A 26,372-nucleotide genomic window follows, 5' to 3' on the forward strand; every position below is an offset into this window, starting at 1 on the left:
CCAGAAGCCTGCCTCTAGCTCCGACTCCTAGGCGCAACAACTTGATTCTACATGTCACCATGTAGTAAAGAGTTGAAATGAGTTTTTTTTTTCTTGCAATTTTGATTACTTGAAAAGATGTATGATTGCAATAAGTCCTTTGTTTAATTATGTTTTTGTTCCTCAAGTCTTGTTTTTAGTTATGTTAGTAGTGCAAAAGTCATGAAAACAAAATGAAGCTGAAAATCTAGACGGTGTCTAATGTGCCCAAATTACACTATGATCTTTATTACTGAGCTATTGGAACATATATTATGGGTGGGATTAACCGAAACATAAAAGAAAAGAACTGTCTTAAGATTTCATAAATAAGATACAATGACTTTAAAAGAAAGAATTGTCTTGTTTCATTTGGTATCCAAAATGAAGGTCAGGCCTTCATTTTTTGAGGCCAAAAAAAGAATTGTCTCTAAGGTTTCATAAATAATATACGTTGACTTTAAAAGAAAGAATTGTCTTAAGGTTCTATTTGGTCTCCAAAATGAACGTGAGGTCTCTATTCGTAGTGACTCAAAAGTAAATTTGGAGACCAAAACTCTAAAAAGGACAATGAGTCCCTCCATGATTCTCTCATAAAATACAAAAGAAGTACTTAAAGAAAAAGTAGGATAAATTAAAAAGTAGCAAAATTATAGTTACGACCCGTAGTGTGGATGTGATATACGCAATGCGGGTGCCCCAATCTCTTACCCATCCTTTGCATAAACTGTCAGCTAATGATAGTTGGACCATGTTTAGGGAATTGGCATTTGCAAATGGAGGACCAAGAGAAACTCAAACTCTAGTAGAACTTGGTGAAAGAATGGTAGAAAAGTGTTAAGGGTGTGCCGTTGGTGATAAAGTCGTTAGGAGGTTTATTGTATGATAAGAAATCTCTAACTGAATGGGAGTCCATTGAGGAGAGTGAAATATGGAGATCACTTGAAGGCGAAGATCAAATTCTTCTTGCATTAAGGCTTAGTTTCCATCACCTACCCTCCCCAAGTTTGAAACAGTGTTTCGCTTATTGTTCTATTTTTCCAAAGGACCAATTACTAATAAAGGATGTCTTGATTCAGTTTTGGATGAGTCTAGGTTATCTTCAGTCTCTTCCCAGGGAAAAATTGGAAATGGAAGATGTAGGCAATAAATATTTTGATATATTGTTCCGCAATTCACTATTTCAAGATGTTGTCTTGGATGAGAATAACGATATTATTGCTTGCAAGATGCATGATCTCGTACATGATCTTGCTCTAGATGTCTCAGAGGGTAGTTGTTTGACTTTGGAAGCTAGTGAGGTTAAAGAACATCCTGACGTTCAACACTTGTCATTGTGTCTCAACGAAGAAACAAGGTTAGAATTTTCAGACAGAACTGTTGGAAAACTAAGGTCACTATTTTTAACTGGAAATCTCCCCCAAAATACTGAAGATGTCAAATCTATTCGTGCCCTGAGTATAGTAGATTCTGATGGGAAAGAGTTGTCGAGTTCTATATACAAGTTCATACATCTAAAATATCTTGACCTCTCGAAGTCTTCTTTTGAAAAAGTGCCCAATTCTATCACCAAACTCTACAATTTGAAAATACTGAGGTTGCCACCGTTTTCAAATATTTTAGAAGAGATTCAAACAGAGTTCCATAAGTTGGTTAACTTGAGACATATTTGTGTATAAAATCTCCTCTCAATATGGAGATTTAGAACATGGTTGAAGATGCTCTCGTACTCCATCTGTGGAGTGCCAAACTTCTTTTTAATGGGAGTCGTACCAAACTTGATTGTGAGGAGAAAATGAAGGGCGCCGTCCTTAGGTCTCCTTCAGTTGTTGGGAAATGAAAGAAAAGTATGGAAATGTTCTACAGTACTTTTCATCATTTTTAATGTGTTTCAGTTTAGTAAAAAAATTCTGGTATCCACGTCTTTAACTGCTTTTCTTTTCGCAGGGATTCGCTTTCCGTCAAAAATTGTCCTGCAAAAGCACACATTTTGCACAAATTATTTCTACTCAACTGCCTTAAATTTATTATTTTACGAACGACCGCATAACAAAAAATAGTTTTTAGTTTTCCCTTCTTCACTCCACCATTGTTTTTTTGTTGGAGGTATCAACATAACTGTCTAAACGGGATGTGACTAATCTATCTAGAACCGATTGTAGGGACAACGAGAAGCAATTAGTTGGAGTCAGTATTTTCGATAAATGGGGTCGAAAATTTAAACTATGTGTAATTCATGAACGAGAAACCTTGATTTGTTTTGAAAAACGAACAAACTAGCGCTAGATTAGCGCTACGTTTGGGGATTTTGTTGGAAGAGATTCTATTTTGACTCCCCCTTAAGTGCAAAACCCTTATATGAACTAGGGCAAAAATAAATTTTAAAATTGAGTCAAATTAGTAAAAATAGAGTAAAAATTATACCTATCTCTATAAAAATTTGAGAGCTAATGGGGTCGACTGTCCACCCTTGTCTTTATATCCTTCCGCCACTAAATGGGAGAACCACCAGAGGAGCCCATGAGACCACTTACATTGAATTTCACCTTCTAACTGGTTAGTCAAACCTGATAATCCGACTTACGCATCCAGGGTGGAGTGGAAACTTACGCATCCAGTAGCTTTCATGCAACGAAACCTTATGCTAACAATGGCCCCGTTCTAGTTTCTTTAAAAAGAAATTTTTAAAAAATAAAGGTAATTTCAAATTCAAAAATTATATATTTACGCAATTAATTTTCATATCAATATGGATCTTGTTTGATAGATCTTATTGAGATTTTTTGAACGGTGCAAAAAAATTTAAAAAATTATTTCTCATTTTCATTATATTTAAACTTGAAATTACATTCTTTTTGAAAAAGAAGGTTTAGAAAAAAATCAAAATGGCTTTTTTTTTGCACCGTTTAAAAGATCTTAATGAAATCTATCAAATAAGATTCATATTTGTAGAAAAATCTATCAAATAAGATTCATATTTATAGAAAAATTATTTACGTAAACACATAATTTTTAAGTTTGAAATTAAAATTTCGTTTCTAAATTTTTTTTTCGTTCTTAGAAACTGGAAGACCTCTGACACCAAAAAATTGGCGTTGCTTTCTTGTCTTCCATAACAACGCAAAATGGTAACCGACTTCGAATAGAGGTCGAAGAGTTGACGATTGGGTAAAATCTTCTTGCACGGTGTATATAATTTGTGATTCTGAGTGTGAACTGATCCGATGGATTCAAAAATGCCATGGAAATGGATGTTCAAAATGCCAAATCACAAGAGATCGCGAATAGCATCTTCAAACCTAGAATCGCTCGACTTCAACTTGATGCTCAGAATCTCAAGATTTAGAACCAGATGCCATATGCCTTGTTGCTCCACCAACTTCATTGTACGTTCACTATACATCCTACAGTTGAATTCTTTTCTCCCCAACTTTCTCAGTTAATTTTTTTTATGAGTGTCCGGGTTATCTTATGCACATCTCAACTAATTATAGGGCCCAATTCCACTGTCTAATTGCATATGGACTGGCTCCAAAGATGTTGGTAGCAAGGTTTCGAACCTGAGACGTTAAGAAGGGCAAACCCTTAAGGGTAAAGTATAGATTACCTACTTGGGGTTTAGATCTTTGGTACGTCACCTCCCTCGCATTTTGAAATTGCCAATTCACCTCCTCGTAGTTTCGGACTAAAGTGCCACATTTTGAAATTGCCAATTCACCTCCTCGTAGTTTCGGACTAAAGCGTCACAGTCACTCTAACACCGTTAACGGAAGATGTTAAAATGAATGTGTCACCCTCTCTCTCTTTTTTTTCTCTCTCATCCCAATCCATCTTTCCGTGGAAATTCAGTCGGTGGTTCAAGGATTGCCATGGTGATGTTGTTTGCAGCGGTGAATCAAAGTACATGATCTGTCGATCTAAAACCTCGCCCTTCCAATTTTCCACATTCTGAGACTGAGTTTTATTGTGTGTGTCAGGGTGTGTGTGAAAAATAAGTCCTACATTATGATTTTCTTGTTTCGTAACAGTCATCAACATAGCTGATCTGAAATTTTTTTTCCCATATTTTTTTCAAGTAAACGAAGTGCGGTTTCCTTTTTTTTTTTTTGTTTCCCATCAGTTCCATAGTTCAAACCATCCAACACCTCATTAACCCATCTAAACTTTCGAACTATTTACTTGTATCCCTCCCTCTTGGCCCAACTAAAACAAATTGTCTCTCTCTTAAGTTACGTATCTCGTGAATCTACAAAGGGATTGATAGAATTTTGTGGGTAGATAGAAGAAGGGCCTTCAATGCTGGGAGACCACAGATCCATGATGAAGCACAAATTGGCTGCTTAATTGTGTTTGATTTGTTGGATTAGGCACAAGTAGGGCTTCAATTTTGGGTTCAGTCTGAAACTGGTGGCGCCTTATTGTGTGGATTGCCTCACTGTCGTTGTGGGTAAGAGGAAGAAGAAGGGTAATATTACTGTCCCAAATGCGAGGGAGGTGATGTGCCAAAGCTCCAAAGCTCTAAACCACAGGAAAGTAATCTATACTTTGCCCAACCCCCAATTCTCAGCCCTTGACCACGTCAGCCCTGTGGTGTTAACTTTCTATATGAGCACCTTGGGCATAACAAATTTTATCGCAAGGGTATGTTTTGATGTCCAGAATCTAGAGGAGGAATAGGAATATTATCAGCAATCAAATTCCCGGAATCATAGGAATGTGGCATCGCATCCTATTCCTTCTAAAAATACAATCAAGAAGTGTATTTTGCTGTCTCACGTTAGAATTTGAAAATTTTCTAATGAGATTATATTTTTTGTTAATTACTATTTTATTTGTATATCTAACAGATTTTTCAAATGTCAAATCACCTTTTTTTAGTAGGATTTGATATTCAAAGGATGCAATGTGAAGAGACGTAATGTTTGAGTTATCTTCCCAAAGTTACCCAACCATCTAATTTTTTCCTATATGGTATATGTGGGCCTCTGGATCACCGTTTAGTACACCTCTCGGGTGATTCGGGTAAGATGGTTAGAGCCTAGCATCTTCACCTAACCTGCACAAGGAAGCACAGCTAAAGAACCACACCGGAGGGGCATGTACCTTCTAGGGTTAGCTTTGCTTTCCTTTTATAGAGGATCCTTGCTAGCTCTCCAAGTACGTGCGCGTGCCTCGCACGCATGGTAACTACCTCGGGTGATGTCACAAATGACACACCCGTAGGGTTGCTATTGGATAGGAACGGGAGCTGTCAACCACGTGCACATGTGCCTGGCTCACGCTTTAATCACCTTGGCTGATGTCACGATAAGTCGATTAGGGGCAAGGTGGTTAAGATCACGTGGATGAGCTGGCATAATGTTCATTGCCGAGCCTAGTTTCCAAACACTAGCTTCACTTGGCGCAGACCAGCACTTGCCTTCGTCAGCCCAGCAATCCTCAACCGCCGGACCAAGCACTAACGCTGCCGACCCAAGATACTGAGCCTAAAAGCTCACTCATGGGTTCAGCCATTCTGGATAGAAGATGAACTTGAGCTCGGCCATCCTGCCAAGCACACAGCGGGTGTCCGAACTGTTATGTTCGGCCCACTACAGCATATAGCAAGCCTTGCCTCTGAACCTTTTCCCCCGTATGGAGCCAGCATCACAATTTTTGTATGGCATGAGGTATGGTTACCATGTAGGCCTGACTCTCTCTCTTTCTATCGCTTGGAATGTTGCGCATTGCGTCCTTCCTGTTAACTGTGAGGGATCTGGGATGCTCTAAGAGTATCAAATGTGCAAACAACTGACGAGTTTATTAATTTCCGTATGTCTCAAACATCATCCAACCCGTCAAATTTTGCTTATCATCCTTCCAAATTGAAGAATGAGTAGCATTAGCATTTGAACAATTGCCACAATATTACTGTTTAATCACTATGGAATTTTGTATTTACATTATTGCCTTTTTACCTTTCGCAAGTATTTAGAGTTGCTTGATCTATAATATAGTATCTGAAGGTCAATGAAGGGTCTAATGAAATTTTTATTAAATATGCGGTAAAAGAGTGCTTGTGGACATTTTCCAAAGTGTTTGGCCCCCAACATGGTGGTATATAGTATCTGATTCCATTACTTTATCCTGGTTATAACTTATAGCAGATACTTGTCTTGAATCTAAGACTGCATGCCACACATGGTGAAATTGAATTGTGATTGTTTAATTTGTGTAAAGAAAATCAATGGTAGACACTAGATAATATAAAATTTATAGATTTTCTCTCATAAAGCTTCGAGTAGTTCCTAAGTATGATATTTTACTTGACCGCTTGTGGGACTAGGCAACTAGGGGTCTTGAAAATATATGGTTAGTTGGTTATAAGATATGTTGCACGTCACTACAATTTTCTATGACATCTGAAATCTTATACGCGGGGTAATAATAACAACGTTAACTTATCAAGTTGTGTAGTGTATGATCTCTTAAACCTACAAGTTATCTTATACGCGGGGTAATAAAAACGTTTCATGGCAAAAGAAGTATAATTAAACCCTGGTTCATGAAAGAGACTCTTCTTGGAATGCATGTGCTTCATACACCAAGAAGGCAATCTCGATCAAGCAGGGCAGTGGAAGAAGAAGAAGAAGATGATAAGAAAGTAAAAAACCAGCTGGAATGCCTGGAAGAAGGGGTCAAATCAACCCTTATACCAACATGGAAATTGCGATGTCATGAATTTTGGTTTTTTGTGATTGAAAATTCACTATTGATTTTTCAATAGAAAAGGTAGGAGAATTTTTTGATCTAAGATCTGAAACATATGTTTTTTATCTAGTGTTGCCTCGTGGCATGTGACATCATCGGTTAATCTTTCTGTCTGGAAGATCAAAAATCAGATTTTAAAGGATTGTTGCCCATTAATGACAGCTCTGTCATAAAGCTTCAAGTAATTATGTCTGTAGGTGTGATATTTGTAATTGAAAGATAGATAATCAAAGAAGACTAAAAGAAAAGTAGTTATGACTTATGAGTATTTTGTGTGTAGAAATTTCTACCGAGTACAAAGTTGTTTGACGAGAAATACTCTGTCCTGCATGCTCACCTTGATCTTAGGAACCAAGCTAATCTTATTCTTCACAATGTGGTTGATCCTAAAATTTACATTTGCTTATGAATCATCTTAGATGGTCCAAGACATTAGGATGTGTTAACATAGGTAAGTACGCACATATATTCTTGAATTGAATGTAAAAGTGATAGGGAGATGAAAAACATCATGGATCTGCGGTTTCACCATATTTGCTGAGACGGTAATGCCTCCATGCCCAACATATTCTTTTGTTATCTGCTAAAATAATCACTAAAAAGCTTTGCTATCTTGTCATATTTAGAAGAGAAAAACAGATGAGCAAAGAAACCAAATAGATGACTTCTAAGCATTCTTAGATCAATATAAAGACATTGAGTAAGCAAAGTATATGTCATGTTCCCACATGTATAACAAGACCTTAGTGTTACTTTGTAATGGTAAGTGAATAATCAAAATAACAGCAATCACAAAATAGTTCATACGGTTAAGTGACTTTTATGTAGTCTTCAAAATATCTTGTTGATGCCAGAGCTGCTAGAATTGCTTGGCCTTGACGCAGAATTAAATGCTAAGTGTGAAATAAGGGGAAAAAACCAAGAGAATCGGAATATAGAATCATTGGAAAATCCTCTTTCTAGTACATCTAAAGTAGCTATGGGAAAGTAGCAGAATGAGAGTATCAATGAGATGTAAGGCATGAAACTACTTTATTATAGATATGTCCATTGTTTGTATATATATGGCTGTATTTTTTAGCTTCTCACTGGATCCATAGAAGAGTTAAGTCTTCAGAGTCAAGCAGAATCCATGTAAGCAGTTTCTATCCTGCATAAATAGATTGATTTATGTCCTAGATTTTTCTTATTTTAATCTAGCACCCTACAATTACGTATTCTTTGCCAAAAAAAAAACTAGCTATACCATTCTATTTAAGGATCACAAGATCAATTCAACAAAAAACTGTCCTCACATAACAAGTACTATCCCCTTCTGTGGTCCTAGCACTAATCTATCATTTCAAATAGGTTTGGCTTAGCCTAGTAAGAATAGTTGTTTGGTCTGGTATGCCTAAACATGTACCACATGACGTAGTTGTATCAACGGGGATATATACTAGATGTTGGAAAGATTGCTTTAGGTTAGGCCTAAGGATGCACAATGTATCCTGGGACATTAAATACTTTTGAGTTTGTCCATTAAGCATTGTTGAACACATTATCTACTCTGGAGTAAAAAGTTATTGCTACACAATTATAAATGGCCCTTACATAATCCTGTATGTAGCCTGCGCTCCCTTCGTATATCAGTGATGATCGATCAAATTCCTCATGTGCTGATAAAGGAAGTTCTACATGCGTAATTGCATATGCGTATGCACCTTGTGACGAAATTATTCTTTTCAACCATCTCATAGTTTTAATTTTCTCTTCGTCAGTGTATTCTCTTTAAGAGCAACCATGGGGACGATGAGCGGACCAAGTCCTGGAATTCTTCCCGAAAAACTCACAGAAGATAATTATGAATATTGGAAAGTAAGTGTGAGAAGGTACTTGATTGGTTTAGGCCTTTGGGATGTTGTATCTGGGACGAAAGCTCAACCAGCGAAAGATGCGGATGATTATGAGGATTGGGAAAGGAAGAATGCGTTGGCTTTAGTTGTCATTCAACAATCATACGGGACACAGGTATATTATAACTTCAGGAATTCTATAACTGCCAAAGACGCATGGGATTCATGGAAACCCATGACTCAACAGCAGTGGGGACCATCACAATTAACACAACCAGATGACAATGAAGCGACACTAGAAGCCAATGGTAATTTCTGTTTTTCTTGGTATTTTGACTTGTTGGATAAATGTGATGTAACTCCTACAAGGGGATTATGTAGAATAACAGGTAATATGTAGTCCAGACTCCAGGTGAGTACTTCCACTATGTGGACACAAATAAGTCTGAGAAGTAATATTTAAGGACCTAGTTTTCAAGCTTTTTATTCCTAAAAAGTTTCCCTTTCTTCAAAACAAGTTATTCAGCAGGTATATCACATAAAGTTATTTTCTTTCCCAAAAGTTTTTCTCTTGGAATGGCTGCTCTGGTACTCAATATTGCCTCCGCGCCTGTCTGGAGAAATATTTTATTAAGGACGTCGCAAACTTAAATTGGTAATTGTACATTGGAACTGAATATCTGCGATGGAGGTCTTAGTTTTGGCAGATAAGGATGGATTTTAGAGATTTTGGAAGCCTTAGCAAATCATTTCTGAATATTACTTAACTTGGTTGCATACTTCTTTGATGAAATATTGCAACCAAAATTACATGGGGAATATCCGGCATCAAATTTTCATGTCACTCTTTATCTCGGTGAAATATGTGCCTTATACTCGCAATGGATTCCGTTTTAGAAATTGCATGGACCTCTTCTAAGCAATTTCAGCGTATCCAATTTAAGAATAATTGAGGTGAAAGCCCCACAATAATAGCATGGTCAGTTTATTCGTGATGCCATGAACAAAAGAACAATATACTGTTAAAAGGATTGATCTACTTCATGGGAGATCCTCTTAACATACAGCTGTGAAGCGAAATCCCACATCGCTTGGGTACCAAAGTAATATGAAGAATATAAGCGTGAGGGCACTCTCACTTCATGAGCTAGCTTTTGGGGTTGAGTTCTACCCAAGACCATGTAACAACAGCATCGACCATCCCGAGGTTACTACGTTCCATTTCATGCTTTGTATTTTCTATGGTGAAAAACTGCAATGTATCACCCATCTTTTTGTCATGATTGCCTTTCTTTATGCTTATTATTGGATCCTTTTCTGAAAATACTTGTTAAGTCTACAGTGTAGGGAAATAAATCCTGTGACATTTTCTCTGGTAATATAAACCTGTGAAAATGTTGTGATATATTGATTTTGTATACTTCGATTTTCAAAATTCTCCATATTGTTTTAAGTAGGTTATACCTCTGGTCTTGTTGTGCATGGTAATCTATTCATATGTGCATTTATGTTTTATCTTCCTAATCCAGTGACAATCATTCACTCAATGCAAAGATAATTTGCAGAGGATACTGATTTCCTTTGCTACGCGGCGATTTATAAAGCAGTTGGAAGTGGCAATTGGAAAACCACAATTCATTTACTTGATCAGGAACCCAACACTGTTGGCCTGAAAATTTCAGCCAATGGGGATACTGCTCTTCATGTTGCGATTCTGGCTGGACATGTACAGATTGCTGAGGAATTGGTGAAGTTAATGTCAGCAAAGGACTTGGAAATGACAAATGAATACGGGGATACAGCCCTCTCTCTTGCTGCCATCAGTGGAGTCACAAAATTAGCCAAGTTAATAGTGGACAAGAATCCCAAGTTGGTTACCAGAAGAACTGATCAAAGTGCTGACGGTCATGTCCCCGTTATTGTGGCTTCTCTATATGGCCACAAAGATATGGTACATTACCTCTATGATGTAACTCCCATTGGTGAGCTCAGTGGCAAGGATGGTGCTACGCTGCTGAATTGCCTCATCACTGCTGATATGTATGGTAAGTGTATGCATGTTAGTTGTTGTCTAAAGTCATGCCCTCTCATGATGTTTAGGTTGTTAGTCCTTAGGCTTGCTTTTTCTTACCACAGACGTGGCTTCACATCTACTGGAACAGTACCCACAATTGGGTCTCACAAAAGATCATCATGGAGATTACGCCCTCGGAATATTGGCTAAAAAACCATCTGCATTCCCAAGTGGCTGTAAACTTTCGTACTGGAAAAGATGGATCTACTCAAGTGAGTATATCTGTTCAATGCTTTGTTGGCTGACAAGTCTGATAAGTTATAGGTAAAAATTATTTTTGACAAGGCTTATTATCAAAACCTGTTACATATTGCATGGATTTTAAGGAGATTTATTTCACACCTTCAAATTTATTTGATAAGCCTTGTATATTGTCGCCAAAACCGATTGTTTGGGACTTAAAGTTTGGTTTGGATTGATTTGGTTTACCGGGAGTGTTGACCAAAATTTATTGCAATGGCAGGTATCAGTGTAGATTCGTTACAAAGGGTTCTTAAACATGGGGGTGGGCCCTTTCATGGACCAACTGATGAAGAGAATCCAGCAAGACCCAGGCACGAGCTGAATGCTAGAGGAAATATAATTGACAAAGGCATGTTGATTTTCTCCCCTGCTCTGTGTGCGCGCATGCATGTTTGTGTATCTGGTTCCATTTGTACACGTGAAGATGCATGTGTCATTCAAGGTGATGCAGGCTATATGATGCTCATGAAAAATAGATTTAAAACTTACCATATTTGAAATTTGAGTTGATTTCAAGGCCGCTTGATAGGAACCACATATATGCATGATTCTTGTCTTAGTGATATTTTATGTTTTTTAAAGTTAGATACTAAACTTGTTATGTTAAATCTTTTCAATCAATATTACACTACACAATAGTTTTGCAAAATCAATATTACATTACACAATGGTTTTGCAAAATGTCCTACGTGGCATTTCCATGTTTTAAAGACCTCTCTTCTCTCCTAACAGGGTGTATAATAAGGATCCTATCTTACGGCTCAAGTTGTGTTTCCACAAACCAAGAAAACTAACCTTTCCAAGATAACTTTTGGTTAATTACAAGATAAAAAAAATAACATGTGAAAGAAAACTAACTCATTTCTATAAAGAAGAACCATCCTTTCATATGGGAATTTCATATTTCAAAAATCCTCTCTCTCTCTCTCTCTCTCTCTCTCTCTCTCTCTCTCTCATATTTTTGGATTACAAAGCACACACATATTTTGATGGTTTGGTAAATCATAAAGAAAGAATATTTTAGTGATGCTTAAAATTACATACTTTTTGTTGTGCATGAACCACTGGTGTTTTATTATGGTCCAGTATTCCATTTTTGGGATGTCCCAGAAAAATTGTCCATTTTGAAATGCTTTCCAAAATATTTGGGAGAAGGTGGTTGATCAAATCCATTCATTTATTGGTTTAGTTGATTGTTGGATGATAATTGATTTTCGTTCAATCGTTTTTACCCCTCTTATAATGCTGAAAGCATGAATTGGTCAATTAGATGTTAGTAGCTTGGTTTTCTTTCTTTCTTTTTTTTAGTTTCACTCAGTATTCTAAAAGAAGGATTTAATCACCGATTAATTGGCGATTAATCGGAAATTTGGCCTAATCGATTAGATTAATGCCTAGAAGGTTGAATTAGTAGGTCAGGAGGTTAATCGGAGTTAGTCGGCGGTAACTCCGATTAACCGGCGATTAGTCAGTCGGCGTCTAGCGGCGATAAGTCGATTAATCGGTTAACGGGCGATTAGTCGACTATCGGCAATTAATAGGGGTAAAATCTATAATTTTGGAAAATCAAAGGGTGTAACTGTTATATACTCATACCAGTTTAAGGGCTTTGAATCACAGTTTTTAGGGCTTGTTCAACACCCAGTCATCGATTGATCGATCTCGGAGTCACCTGTCATATCTCTGTGTAAAATACGAGATCTCCGAGCCGCCTATCGCCTCTCTCTCTCTCTCAAATTCGAGATCTCCTCTCACTCCACGTCTCCACCAACCTCGAACATTAGTGTTTTTTTTTTTAAAAGCCCATACCCATATTGACACGTTAGTGATTCTGGAAACAAAGTGTAATAATATTTTTTATTAAATCTTAACACGAAGTGTAGTATTTGGTGTATGTAAATAAAGTTATTATAATTGGTAAGTGACTAATAATTAAACGGCCCATACCCAGTACCAGCTGGTGTTATAATCATGTTAACAGTTTTCTGTAAAGGAGAGATTTCTATGTCATATTTGAAAAACAATTGATGTTGTTGGATTGATAGATGAATGTTCAATATTTTATGAGAGTTGTCATTGGGGAGTATTTATATATAAATAAATAAAAACCCGACTAATTGCTACAAGCCAATTAATCGGCGATTAATAGGTCTCGAAGCTCGAAGGTGGTCGACCGAGCGACGAACGCCGAGCGACTTTTAGAACATTGGTTTCACTTATTGAACTTGCACAATTCTATGTAATTTTGATGAGGTGGGATTGAATTAGCCGGAATACTCGATGATGAGAGCAATGCGGGTAGTCATGTATGTTTGGTTAAGATTTCGAATGAATTTCGTCAAGTAAGTGCCTTCAGGCATAGACAAAGCACTAGTATACTTATAAGCTATGGGTATTTTCAATTATTTTGGACTTGCCATGGGTTGTCTTACTCTTATGTCCTCTGATTTTCATTTCGACAGGTTTTAGAAGTCAAAAAGTCTTGATTTACCCATAGCAAATCGAAATCCTTCTAGGAGTAGGATTTCTTTCATGCTTATATGAAGCTATGCAAGGCTTCTAATTCAATAGAGTAGGGTTATTGGAGAATTTGCAAAGCTGTGAAGCTTTCTTTTGTTGATTATGTGATGCTGTCAATTCCTGATTGGTAGTTTGGTATCTAGCCCACAAAACCAACTAATCTGAGATCTTTTTCGGAAAAAAAAAAAAAAAAACTAATCTGAAAACCATTCTCACCATCCACTGGTGATTAATGTTGCACAACGTCCGCTATAGATTGACCCAACACAAAAACTGATAGGACACATGTGGGAGTTGAACCCCAAACCAAAAGTTTATTGAGACCCCTTATCATCAGATGTCTACCGCTGTGCCAACCCTAGGGGGTTCAGTCAATTCCTAATTTCATGCCCAAGACTTGTAAAATGATTCTCAGAATTTCTTCTACCTCTCTAATTTTTTCATCGTCAGCTTCTTTCAATTTCTATACAACTACTCCTAATCATGAATCGAATTTAAGGATATTTTTAAGTCCAAGAAGTCCTAATCGGCAAAAACAAACTAAACAAATTTCAAAAGAACAATTTTGAAGATCTTAATATCATGTTCTCCACTGGATAAGGTTCACTTCCTACGGAAAGTGAAGGCATCCGTCCAAAAAATAAATAAATAGCAAAGGTCTTACAGGTTTTGATTATCTTTCTATGTAAGCACTGGTCTCATGATCTTTGTGTCTCCCTAAGCCTCACACATAACCGATTTGACCATCTCAGAATTTGGGGGTTCATCAGCCCATTTCTCTCTCGCACAAACTCGCCCTCTTCATCACGTATCTTGTGGCCCCTCTCACCGTGGGCATAAGCCCTGTTGAGTTCAAAGAAAGCTTAGGGAAGGGGGGCCGTGGCAGGGAAACGCTCGTAGAAGAACGTGTGCGAATCATGGAGAATACCCCATCGAACGCTCCATTCCTAAGTGAGCCATGTCCTAATGGTAGCACAACAAGCCCAAAAACATTGGGGCAAGGCAAATAAAAGCACTTTTTGCTAAAAGGACAGCAAGGGGAAAGACAAATTGAGTTGGACTATGAGAGGGATCAGACAGCACGAAATAGGAGAGATGAATAAATCAGGAAGCCAGCCAAGTATAAATTACCTCCATACAAGGGCCCAGTTGCTCCTCGCGAGGCTAGTAGATCCTCGCGACTGAGGTCGAATCACCTTGAAGAAATGTCTTGACTAGCAAATCCACAAAGTCTTATTAGGAACGAAACACTTCTCTACCCTATCATCATTGAACTTGAAACAAGGACCTCGCTTACCCGCTTAAGTATAAGCCTCCTGAAGCCTTTGAACATCTGCTTCCTCAGACTCGGACAGATTTGAAGGATCAAACGAACTGGTCCCCTGCAAAGACAAACGAAGCAAAATTGACACATATTCCAGAGTAGGTCCAGATTCTCCACAATCAAGCATGAAGGTATGCGTCTTTCTACCACACCGAGATAAGGCAAAACTGGGATTTAGGACTTCTCGGTGGAGGATCAAGTCTTTGGAAATGGTGACGGAGTTGATCATGCGATTCTTATCCAAAACCTTGTAGAAAGTCTTTGTTTGCATAACCTTATCCACCTAGTTTTCCCAACTTGCGGGAGCGTGACAACAAGAGCCATATTGGGTAGAAGAGAACGGAATGTTGCCCCTCTCAATACGAAGAGGAGGGATGGATGAAAGGGTCATCAGGTCTACCTCCTCAAGAGTTGCCTCTTAGGAGAAATGAAGCGGTTGTGCCGGGCCCATGGGCATGAACCCCTCGACCCCTTCCCAAATGGGTGCCGCCCCTTTTAGATAAAGGGTCCGTCGCCACTTATCTAGAGGAGGAAGCTCACTCCAATCTAGGGAAGTGCGGTTGGCCATGGAAATTGTAGGGAACACCTCTTGAAGTTTTGAAGGAGAGAGAAGAGTGAGGAGAGAACAAAGAGAAACTTCCGTCTGGGAAAGAAGGTGAAATGAACGATAGAGAAAGAGAAGGAAGTGTTGCTCTAAAAATGGAAAAGTGGAGCCCTTTTACCTCCCCTTCTCAATATTTGTACAAGGAGAAGGGGTTCGTTGCACAAAAACTAAACGGTGGCACTGGCAGGCTTGATTGAAAGAGAGGGAGAGAGTGAACAAAAAAATGTGTTGGGATTTGAAATGCCGATGACATCATGCACATGGGCAGGGTGCAATTATTGGGAACGTTAGCGATTAAAAGATTTGACTAGGTCGGGAAGTTTGACCAACCAACCCAAACATGACAAGTGGCATCATCAACCACGCGACAAGTGACATGGTTGAGGACGTGAACGTGGCACAGTCGCAAAAGAAGTGGGACCCGCGCCAGATAGCCAAACACGTGGCATTCGCGAGAGGGGTGGCCTCAAGCGACCCCCCGAGGGACGCAAGTAGGGCACGAGCCCGACATACTAGAAACTAAACCTTTGGGCACTCCGAATTGGATAATCGGCCCTAAAGGGGAAGAGAACAATGGCGTGGTGCTGAGGAAAGGGAGATGAACACAAGTAGCCAATAGGCTCCTATATGATGTCCAGATGTTCATGTATGCTTCGCTTCAGTCATGAGGCAGGTTTTAAGGGGCCCTTTGATGCTTGGTTGTGGTAGTGGAAGAACAAGCTAGTCATCATCTTGCCCAAACGGGAAATGAGGGAGATCTAGTGGTTTGATGGCTTCAAAAGAAGAATGGTTCTCCACGAAAGGGGGAAGAGTCTGGCACTTGAGACTCACGAGACCCACGTGACGAGCTACCCCACCCCTGCGGTCAAGAGGTACAGAAGAGGACACATGTCGATGCTTTATAGAGCCACCTAGAGCGTGAGTACTGGCCTTTGATGTCTATAAATATGAGACATTCCTCTTGGATTGTTCAGAAATGATAAGAGACCCAGAAAAAGAAAGTTGGTGAGCACTAATTCTTAGGAGAATATCCTTTCTACAATGTCTCTATTGTCTTTCTCCTAGGGATTTTGAGTAGACCCCACCCATGCAGAGTGACTACCTTAGTCCATTCTGTATACACATGCCTTCTTCTTCACCCCCTAGGTCACTCCATCTCCCATTCTTCTAATTGTCATTCTTACCTCTCTAGCACTTATATTGTCCGAAATACTAGGGCTCATATTTAAACCATACATACCCTATATCATAATTAATTCTTCTAAAGGCTCAAGCTGTTAATTAATGGGCTCAACATTGTATGTTATGCAATCCAACACCAACAAATATTCTATGCTCAACAAAATAATCCCCAATATAGTTGACTGTGTCGTACCGTATCAAAAATAAATTTATAAAATCTTGGAGTTAACTAATACTCTATAGAACAGTGGTTAAGATCGAGTGTCAATCCGCAGGAACAGTGAGGCTGAGTTACTAGAAGTCCGATTAATTTTTTAGGATATTTTGAAAAGAAAAGATTTAGTTGTTTGACTTTGGAAACTAATGAATTAAGAAAGCAACTAATTAGAAGATTTGGAAACTGATGGGAAAAGTATCCAAGGTTTCGAATCTACTCCGAAGACATAACTACGACATGCATAAGCTAGGTTAATTATTCGAATCAAAAGGGATTATCACTAGGGCTTGCAAACCCTTTCGATAATCGTCAAGAGAATAATTGAGTTGTTAAAAGACATGGACTATCCCATAGCACAGACCGTCATAACACGGTCTGGCCACCTAACGGCATGAGCCATCTTACGAGCATAATCCATCTCGGAACTCCAACCACAATCAATGAAAACCATTGCAAAACTATGTATTTGAAATCTAGAATACAAATACTCAATAGATAGGAAGAATTGAAATCAATTCATTCAACTTAAACGAAAAGGTTTCTTAGTCTTACAATCGATTCGAATAACAAACCTAAAATCTACGCATAAAAGAAATTACTTGGCGCGGAGCTTCATCTCCCCCCTAGATGAGAGTTTAGCCGACCATTGGAGCTGGAGTCATGTTTACAAGCTTCCCTTCTTCTGTTTCCAGCCGAACACCTTTTGTGTTGCTTGGTCTGTTCCTTTTATGAGCTATCCCCAGAATTACCTATTGAAGACCAAACCTAATTTTCTCCAATTCACATGCTAATCCCTTTCCCTTTCCCTTTCCAACCCAATTAAGACCAATATCAGTGTCCAATTCCCTCTCGACCAAATCACAGACCACGTGCATGCCATAGGCCCAGGAACGATTTTTTACTAACCCTTTTGGGTGCAATCTATTGGTCTAATATTCCTAATACTCGGGCCCACCGCGTAAATTTTATTGTTTCATAGCATAACAATTCCAGCAATAACAATTTCACTTCCAAGCCCACGTGGATAACAAGAGCAAAATTCTTAAGCCCAATTCTATTGCTATTTTGTTTTCTCCACCGAATAAATGTTGGCCAATCTTCGCGGCAACCCTCCATAAGACCTTCCAATTTGCACGTTTTCGCACCCATCGGTATTGAGGCCTACAAACACCCCAAAACACTAAAATATATCAAGTAACAATGTAAACAGACCAACAAAGCGTAGATTAGGCGGATTAAATGGGTGCTTTTCAACACCTATCAATGGTCCCTTGAGAAACTGAAATTCTAAGTTTTTTTTTATTTTATTTATCGTCAAGGCCCTTCATTTCATCTACCAATAGGTCCAGTAACACACATGGAGCTTTCTTTGCGTGAAATATTTTTCTCTATTCTTTTATGTGACTCACTAATCCTAGCAATTGATTTGTGGGTTTGCTTCTCTTTTACTACTTAGCTCCTCCGTCAACAAAGGAAGGCATTTATAGGTTTATTTCTTAGATTTGTAATTTTTCTTTGGGCAAAGTCCATTTTGACCCCTGTGGTTATCGCCATGTGTGGATACCCCCCCTTATGGTTCAAAACTGACCACATAACCTACATGTGGTTTTGAAAATGTGCGGATAGACCCCTGCCATCATGTTTTCCATCCATATTAAAAGACACAACATTAAAAGACCGATATACGCTCATCATGTCTATTGATTCTTCTTCTTTTTTAAATCTAACCACACCATCCCCTATACTAAAAATTGAATCCAACCCGTTGAGATTATAAATTTTGACAAGTACTACATCTATGCCAAAATTCAAGTCAATCAAAAAATGAAAAGCTCACGATCAAATCGATTTTGTTATGAAATTAAATTTTCAAATTTGAATTTACTAAAAATTAGATCACTGGGTTATTGATGCCTGATCGAGATGATTTTTTTACAGAGATACTCTATTCTTTATTTAATACATTATGAACGACTCAGATTACATTCTAGAGACGTGTGAGATACACTTCCGTTAATATGGATGGAAAATAGGACGGCAGGGTGTCTATCCGTACATTTTCAAAACCACAGATAGGTTATGTGGTCAGTTTTGAACCATGAGGGGGATATCCGCACATGGCAATAACCACAGGGGGTGAAAGTGGACTTTGCCCTTTTTCTTTCGGGTATAAACTATGATATTGTCAAATTGACTCTGTTTATATACATTTCTGCTTGCCTGTAGCATTTGAAAACCCGAGCCAAAAAATTTCGTTGCTTGGATATCAAATACACTTCTCTTACTTAATATATACAGGAAAGAGGTAACCATTTGTCCTTGACTACTCAACAGTTACAAAGCAAATGCTAGTTCAAAACACTCATTTTCTTTATCAATTGCATTGATGCATACGATCAGGTGTACGACTATGAGACCCACAGTAATATAGAACCTGTGAGTGAATGGATATACTGAATGCTTAAGAAAAATGGGTTGAAGAATCTTGTGTTGGTAGTTCTCCTGATTTTGGAGGATTTGTTTGGTGGAGAGTCAAAGGGTATATTCATCTTTTGGTCTCTGTGTTGGTTTACTTTTCTGTTTCTTAGGTTTCTAACAACTGTTTGTTCTAGGTCTAGAGTCGTTATTATGAAATTTGTGTGGTTGTTTGATCCATGATGCAATAGACAAAGACAACATTGATAATAAAGTGAAAACTGATACTTTGACATGCTATGCTACGATGTCCAATTGATGTCATGAGTCGGCTAATCTTCTTGTGTTTTATGCCTATCTATTTTTGCAGTACTAAGCCAGGTCCGAAAGCTGATATCTGGCTTTTTAAAAAACTTTGGTACGGAAGACATTCTTGATGAAATTCTTTTCCGCGCATGAATGTGTGCTTTGTCTTTAATATGGACTCTTTCAATTGCAGTTCCAGATATATATGACGAAAAGTTGACACATCATGAAGCCCTAAAAACTCTCAGGTGCATTTGTAAGGAGATTTTTAAACTGAGTGAGTCACAACTTAATGATATCGGTATGGATGTAATAATCCACGACGCCATTCAGCATGGGATCTTAGAGTTCATTATCGAAGTAACCAACCAAGATCCTTCAGTCATATGGAGGAAGAAAGATTCAATGATATGGAGAAAATGTGTTAAAGGTAGAACAATCTTTTCACTTGCAATTGTGCTGCGCCAAGAAAAAATTTTTAGCCTTATACATGGACTGGGAATAATGAAGAGCATTATGGCATGTGAGCGCGATGTATTTTCAAACAACTTTTTGCATCTAGCTGCAAAGTTGTCTCCTCCTTCTCAACTTGAACGCGTCTCTGGTGCAGCCCTACAAATGCAAAGGGAACTACAATGGTTTAAGGTAATTGCTATCTATATTCTCATTCGTCTAATATTTAACTAGTTAACGAAACATACTCTTCTTAGTCATAGCCTTACCGAATTTACTTTATGGGATTATCCTAGGAGGTGGAGAGTCTGGTGCAACCCAAGTGCAAAGAAGAAGTCAATTTTGCCAACAAAACACCTAGTGCTCTGTTTACCGAGGAACACAAAGAGTTGGCAAACGCGGGAGAAAGTTGGATGAAGAGCACTGCAGCATCAGGCATGGTTGTCGGCACCCTCATTGCCGCCCTTATGTTTTCAACGTCTTTCACAGTTCCTGGAGGTACTAATGAAAAGACGGGCCTGCCTGTGTTTCTCAACCGCAACGGATTTGTGATTTTTATCGTGGCAAATGCATTATCAATGTTCTCATCCTCCACCTCGGTGTTGATGTTCTTAGGCATTCTCACTGCTCGCTATGCAGAAAACGATTTCTTCCGTTCTTTGCCAACAAAATTGATTGTCGGTCTTTCTTCCCTTTTCTTGTCCATAGTAACCATGATGATAGCCTTCGGAGCTGCAATGATTACTACCCTCCACGAACGGTTAACTTGGGCCACCATTCCAATCATCGTTCTTTGCGTCATACCTGCTACTCTATTTTGTCTACTGCAGTTTCCCCTCCTCCTTGAGATGTTCTATTTCACATACGTATCCAGCATCTTCGGCCAAAAAAATCCCCTTCTACTTCATCGAAGGGGTTGACGTGAAATCTCTATACTTTTGCAAATATCGAATTTCTATTGAACTAGTTATTGGAAGCTGTAATATTTGTTGTGATTCTCCCAAGCTTTATATGCTTGTTATTGGTGAGTGCTTCAATATGGCCAACAGTATAGTGTAATTGTGTTTATAAAAGCTGTATGATCTTTTGTACGTAGTTGTTATGTCTCCCTTTGGCAATCTACGTCCTCCTCTTTTTTCTCGAGAAAAATTAGTTGAAATTGTACCCCTGTCCCGCAAAGTGCTTTCATGCAAAGTAATTAAAGATCTTAATTAGTTCTTTAAATTTTTTTGAAATTTAAAAAAAATAATAATTATACGTTGAGTTTTTTCCCTATTCTAAAAATCGCACTTCTTATTATGGTGAACTTGCATTTTTTTTTTTAACCAGAAGTGAACTCGATTTGTATATAACAATCGAAATAGAAAGGACCAGAACTCCATCAGTCTGAAAAACAAAGACGTACAACAAAAAAAACAAAGAAAATCCGCAATAAATCAACACCGAAGTCGAACCCACAAAATACACTCATGAAGGAGGGTGGACCAGATCTGCCCAAAGTAGAAGCTGGTTTCCGCCGTAGACTCAAGGAACACCACTGGATCCACGGCAGACGTCGTCATCGATGATGTTGGAGAGCTCAAAAATCAATCGTCAATACCAATCAAATCCAAGAGCCAAAACCCAAACCTGGTGAACTTGCATAATTGACGAAGATGTATAGAAATCTTCAATACACACCCTTTTAAGGTGCATATCATATGCACCTATTGTGTGGTCCATATTGTGTCACCTCATAAAAAATTACTTGCTGAACCGGTCATTCATAACATTTTAGGTCTATCGTAACTTTTATACCAAAAATTCGTAACTTTTGATTCATAACATTTTTCTTACAAATCATAACCTTTTAGTGCATATCGTAACTTTTACGAATGAATCGTAACTTTTTAGCAACAGATTCATAACATTTTTAGAATCATAACATTTTGGTGTATTTCATAACTTTATTAAAAAAATCGTAACATTTTCAGTTCGTAACATTTTCACTACGGAATTGTAACATTTTAGTCCATTTCATAACTTTTCTATAATCAATTGTGCAATCGATTACTTAATCAATTTTTTTTTTGAACGGTAGTTAATCAAATATGTAATCTATTATGTGAATGTTCAATTCCACAATCGATTAGACTTTATAATTGATTTTTCAATTTGATTAGACATTATAATCAAATATATAGTAATTGATTTTGCAATTGATGACATATTCGATTAGACATCATAATCGAATATGTAATCAATTCTATTATGTGATCGATTAGACAATATAATCGATTTTGTAATTAAATTGAGTACGATTGGGTAACAATGTGAAGTCGATTACTCAATCGATTTGCTAATTGATGGGCCTCAGTAAGTCCTCTAATCAATTGCGAAATAAGTTAAAAAAACATTGCAATAGATTTAAAAATCAATTGTTCTGAATAACACAAATAATTGGTTACATGATAGATTATATTTCTTTGCAGTTTCAATTACGCAATTGATTGCTATTGATAACACTTGTAATCGATTACATTATCAAATACGAGTATTAGTTATTTGTAATTCGGATGCTTGCACTAATTCACAAAACACTAGTAGTACGTCTATTGACCAAAAAATAAATAGAGCGTCCTAAATATTGTTATCTTTTACACATAACCTAAAATGTATTGGTAAATTTATCTCGTCACCATCACTTTCTTGATCACCCATTAACTTTTTTGTTAGTGTTTCCTACTTATTAATACAGATGATTGACTTCGTTATTCCTTTTAGTTGGACCATTTATGTGAAAGTTCACTATGCAATTAAAGATATTGTGAAAAATATTAAACATCATAATATTTCAAAAAAAAAATTGGCTACAAATATGAAACACTTTAAAAATCCTATAAAAAAATGTCTTAACTTGACTTTTTATTACATTATGATAATGATAGTATCTTTTTCCTTTAGTAATTATTGAGAACCTATTTTAAAGAAGTGAATTATTTTCACTGGAAATAATTTTAGCTTCAATGTTTTTAAAAAATAAAATTATTATTTTTAATATAAATTAATTATCAAAACTAAAATTGAGCCTAATTTTTCTTTCAGCCCAAACTTATGGCCCAACTATTAATTCACAGGGTTTACCTGTTGCACTGGTAATAGTTTTTTTGTTAGTAACCTATCGTAACATTTTAAATGGTCCAAATCATTTTTCAAGCATCTAATGGTAAATAAAGAGGGTGCATATGATACACATCCAAATAAAAAATATGTATTGTAGCACTTCTCTTAACAAATACCACCACGGATGACAATAAGCCACGTTGTCATGGACCCTGCTTGACAGCATGTCCCAATCCTGTTGTCACCCAGTCCTTGAGTCGCCGTCGTTTGGTCCAAAACCTCTTCTTTTTTTTTATCCGCCAAAACGCTCCTCGGGCTTGGTCCTTGGCCCCCACAAAGGTAAGAAAACGCCTTTTTCAATCGTTAAACTGTTAGAGTGTGGGTAAATGACATATAACCCCCTTACACATCACTATTTTCACTTTACCTTTTCATCTAAAAAATCCTACAACTTGCCCCCTCAATCTATCATACACTTAGCCAATTTTGTTACTCTTTTGTCTAGATTTGTGTGTTAGGCTCTGATATGACACGCACATGTGACTAATTTATGAAAAAAATCTCCCTTTGTCCAAGATAGTAGCATAAAATTTCTTTTTTTTTCTTTTTTTTTTGACATGGTATAAAATTTCTTTTATGAGTCATACTTTAATGCTTATAAACATTAATATCATAGAAATTAGTCGTAATGAGCCCCAGAGGACAAATAAATGACGAAGAAACCATGTTCTTTGAATTAGAGGATATACTTAAAAAAAATAAGTAATGGAAATTTATAAATTGTACTTCTTTTGTCCCTTTTTAAGTGTTCATTACGGTTCTGCGTGCCCTTTTCAATAGTTTATATCTTTCGATGTACATTATGTTGTATATTATTAAAATCATTGTCTTATAGAAGTAATTAAGATCTATCAAACAAGATTCATATTGCATATTTTTAGCAATATAGATTGAAAGATATAGGCAATTGAAATAGCATGCAGAATCTTAGTGAACATTTAAAAAAGAACGGAGAGAGTAGAAAGAATAAGCCGTAGAAATTGGAACATTTTAAAAAAGAACGGAGAGAGTAGAAAGCATAAGCCGTAGAAATTGCCATATAAAGACATATTTTGGTCAGAAATTAATCACATCTGCATATCATATTAGACTCTAACACTCAAATATGACGGAAGAGTGACACAAGAGGCTAAGTAATACTAAATAATAGATTAAGGGAGCAATGAATAGGGTTCTTTAGGTGAAGGGCGTGATGTGAAAAGAGGTAATAGTCTAAGTGGGTAACCTCTAATTAATCCTTAAGTATTACTCCCTCCGTCCTGGTTTGTTTGTCCCATTTTTGACTTTTTGAGAGCATTTGACCTCTCAAAGAATTGGCTGTAATTTTCAATTCGTAATATTTTTAATTTGTAATATGAATCTTGTTTGATAGATCTCAATTAGTTTTATTATGCAAAATCTTCAAAAAAAAAAAAAAAACATTGTAAAATGTAAGATATAAGTATTGGGGCGGTTCCGGGGACACCAAAAAAAGCACCTCATAGTTTCCGATCAAATTTTGATGATCCGAGCCGCTCAATGTGATCAGAACGTGATTTTAAGGGTACCCGCGAGAAATCAGCAAAAAAAAATGACCGGGAAGGGCTTGATCCGAACAATTTTGAACACTTTATTATTGAACGGTTCAAATAAAAACTGCTCAAATCAAGCCTTTTCAGGTCATTTTTTTTGCTAATTTCTTTTAGGCACTCTTAAAATCACATTCTGCACACATTGAACGGTTTGGATCATAAAAATTCGATCGGAAACTATGAGATTGAGATTTTGGGTGTTTTTTTAGGTATTTTTTTGGGTATCCTTTGAACTGCCCCGTATAAGTATATTTTTGAAAGACACGTATTTCGACAATTAGACAAACAAATTGGGACGAATGGAGTAATTTCCCATCGGGTATTTCTATCAATAACCCTTTATTTTCTTCATACAGCCCTATTTCTAGATGCAACCCACAACCCTTTTTTACTTTAACAAATCTACTAAATACAACCCAATAAGTCCCCTTTATATTTCCCAATATACCCCTCCTCTTAAATCCCCTCCACCACCAGTACAATCTCCGCAACCTCCATAACCACCACCATCACAACATCCTCTTCCACCACCACGAACTCCACCACCTCCACCACTGAAGAGACCTTCTGTGACCTTCTGTTTAGCACTTTTCACGCTAGGCGAAAATCCTCAAGGCATGAGGTACGAAAGCGGTCGTGCCAGGACTTGTCAACATCCAACGTTGAAGGACTGAGAGCCTTCATCTAACTTTTAAACGAGAGCGAAGGTGTTTGTGATCTAAGGGCGAGATCACAAGTTGTTCTTGTAGTGATTCTATTGCATGCTAACGAAGCAACCCAAGGATCCTGTTGACCTCAAAGGTCAGCATATGTATTGTCTCTCATTCGAACCATCTAAAAGTGTTTTGGATGGTCCAAATTAAAAAATAATAATTCAGGGAAGAGGTCTTAAAATCCAAATCATTGTTCGAACGATTCGGATGAGGAACAACACACATATATGTTGACCTGTGAGGATCAGCAGGATCCCCCATTTGCTAACAAAGTGGTGGTTTACCTGAAATAAAATTAAAAAAATTAAACAAATATATAACTGAACCGACCACTAATTCAAAAAGCTAAGGGTTGAATTAAAACTAAAATAAACTAAGAGGCACTAAAACAGGAATCTGCTTTCTCCCTTCCATATGCATTGTATCTAAGAAAGCTCAATTCTTAATTTCCAAAAGAACAATTCCTGAAGAATATTATCACCTCTACAATAAACCATAAAAACCACAGCTATTGGCCGTTATTGTAAATTTTTCATCATGCTTCTGCTACCGTGATGAATCTAGGTGTGGTTGTAAGTCACTCTCTTTTATCACGGTTATATATAAACCGTGATTGAAAGAGAAAAACAATCATGGCCAAAAGGCGTGATCGTTTCTCTTCTATCACGGTTATAAGCTGTGATTATTTCTCTTGGACGTGCTCGTTTCTCTTTTCTGGGTGTAATCATAAGTCCAATACTTTAGATCACGGTAATAAACGTGATTAAAAGTTCAAAATGACCACACTTGTTAAGTGTGATCGTATATCACTTTAGATCACAGAAAATCATTGCGCGTGATCATTTCTTTGAATCTACTAGACCATCTTTTCTTATTATTGCCAAGTTTCAAACCCACGCACTCTTAATTGATTTCCCAAACCCTTATCACTATGTTAACCAAAAACTTCTGTTAGATCAGGAAAACAAAAATATATATAATTACT

General features: G+C 37.3%; 2 protein-coding genes across 4 annotated transcripts in view; both read left to right on the forward strand.

The window, feature by feature from the left end:
- The first annotated feature begins 3,102 nt into the window (after positions 1-3,102).
- On the forward strand, positions 3,103-21,036 carry LOC131303287 (uncharacterized). Of its 3 annotated transcripts, XM_058330083.1 has the most exons (9): positions 3,103-3,404; positions 7,850-7,902; positions 8,529-8,911; positions 10,169-10,648; positions 10,740-10,889; positions 11,141-11,269; positions 19,553-19,600; positions 19,682-20,133; positions 20,238-21,036. In XM_058330083.1, the coding sequence occupies exons 1-9, from the start codon at positions 3,243-3,245 to the stop codon at positions 20,859-20,861; spliced, it is 2,481 nt and encodes an 826-aa protein (XP_058186066.1). In that variant the 5' UTR covers positions 3,103-3,242; the 3' UTR covers positions 20,862-21,036. The 3 variants fall into 3 exon arrangements, with proteins under 3 accessions (XP_058186066.1, XP_058186068.1, XP_058186067.1); XM_058330085.1 differs by lacking the exon at positions 7,850-7,902; XM_058330084.1 differs by lacking the exons at positions 3,103-3,404; positions 7,850-7,902 and adding an exon at positions 3,954-5,687.
- A 3,138-nt stretch (positions 21,037-24,174) lies between these two features.
- Positions 24,175-26,372, forward strand: part of LOC131303290 (uncharacterized) — a 28,629-nt gene continuing 26,431 nt past the window's right edge. Inside the window, exon 1 of the mRNA XM_058330088.1 lies at positions 24,175-24,179. The gene's annotated coding sequence lies outside the window, so the exon portion shown is untranslated. The remainder of the gene's footprint in view (positions 24,180-26,372) is intronic.

This window comes from Rhododendron vialii, chromosome 10a (assembly GCF_030253575.1).
Source record: "Rhododendron vialii isolate Sample 1 chromosome 10a, ASM3025357v1".
NCBI classification, from domain to species: Eukaryota; Viridiplantae; Streptophyta; class Magnoliopsida; order Ericales; family Ericaceae; genus Rhododendron; species Rhododendron vialii.

Excerpts from the sequence above, each read along its gene's own strand:
- LOC131303287 (XM_058330083.1), top strand. The coding sequence starts at position 3,243 with ATGGATTCAAAAATGCCATGGAAATGGATGTTCAAAATGCCAAATCAC. Across the intron at positions 8,912-10,168 it reads AGCGACACTAGAAGCCAATG|AGGATACTGATTTCCTTTGC; the intron begins GTAATTTCTGTT and ends GATAATTTGCAG. Across the intron at positions 20,134-20,237 it reads GGGAACTACAATGGTTTAAG|GAGGTGGAGAGTCTGGTGCA; the intron begins GTAATTGCTATC and ends GGATTATCCTAG.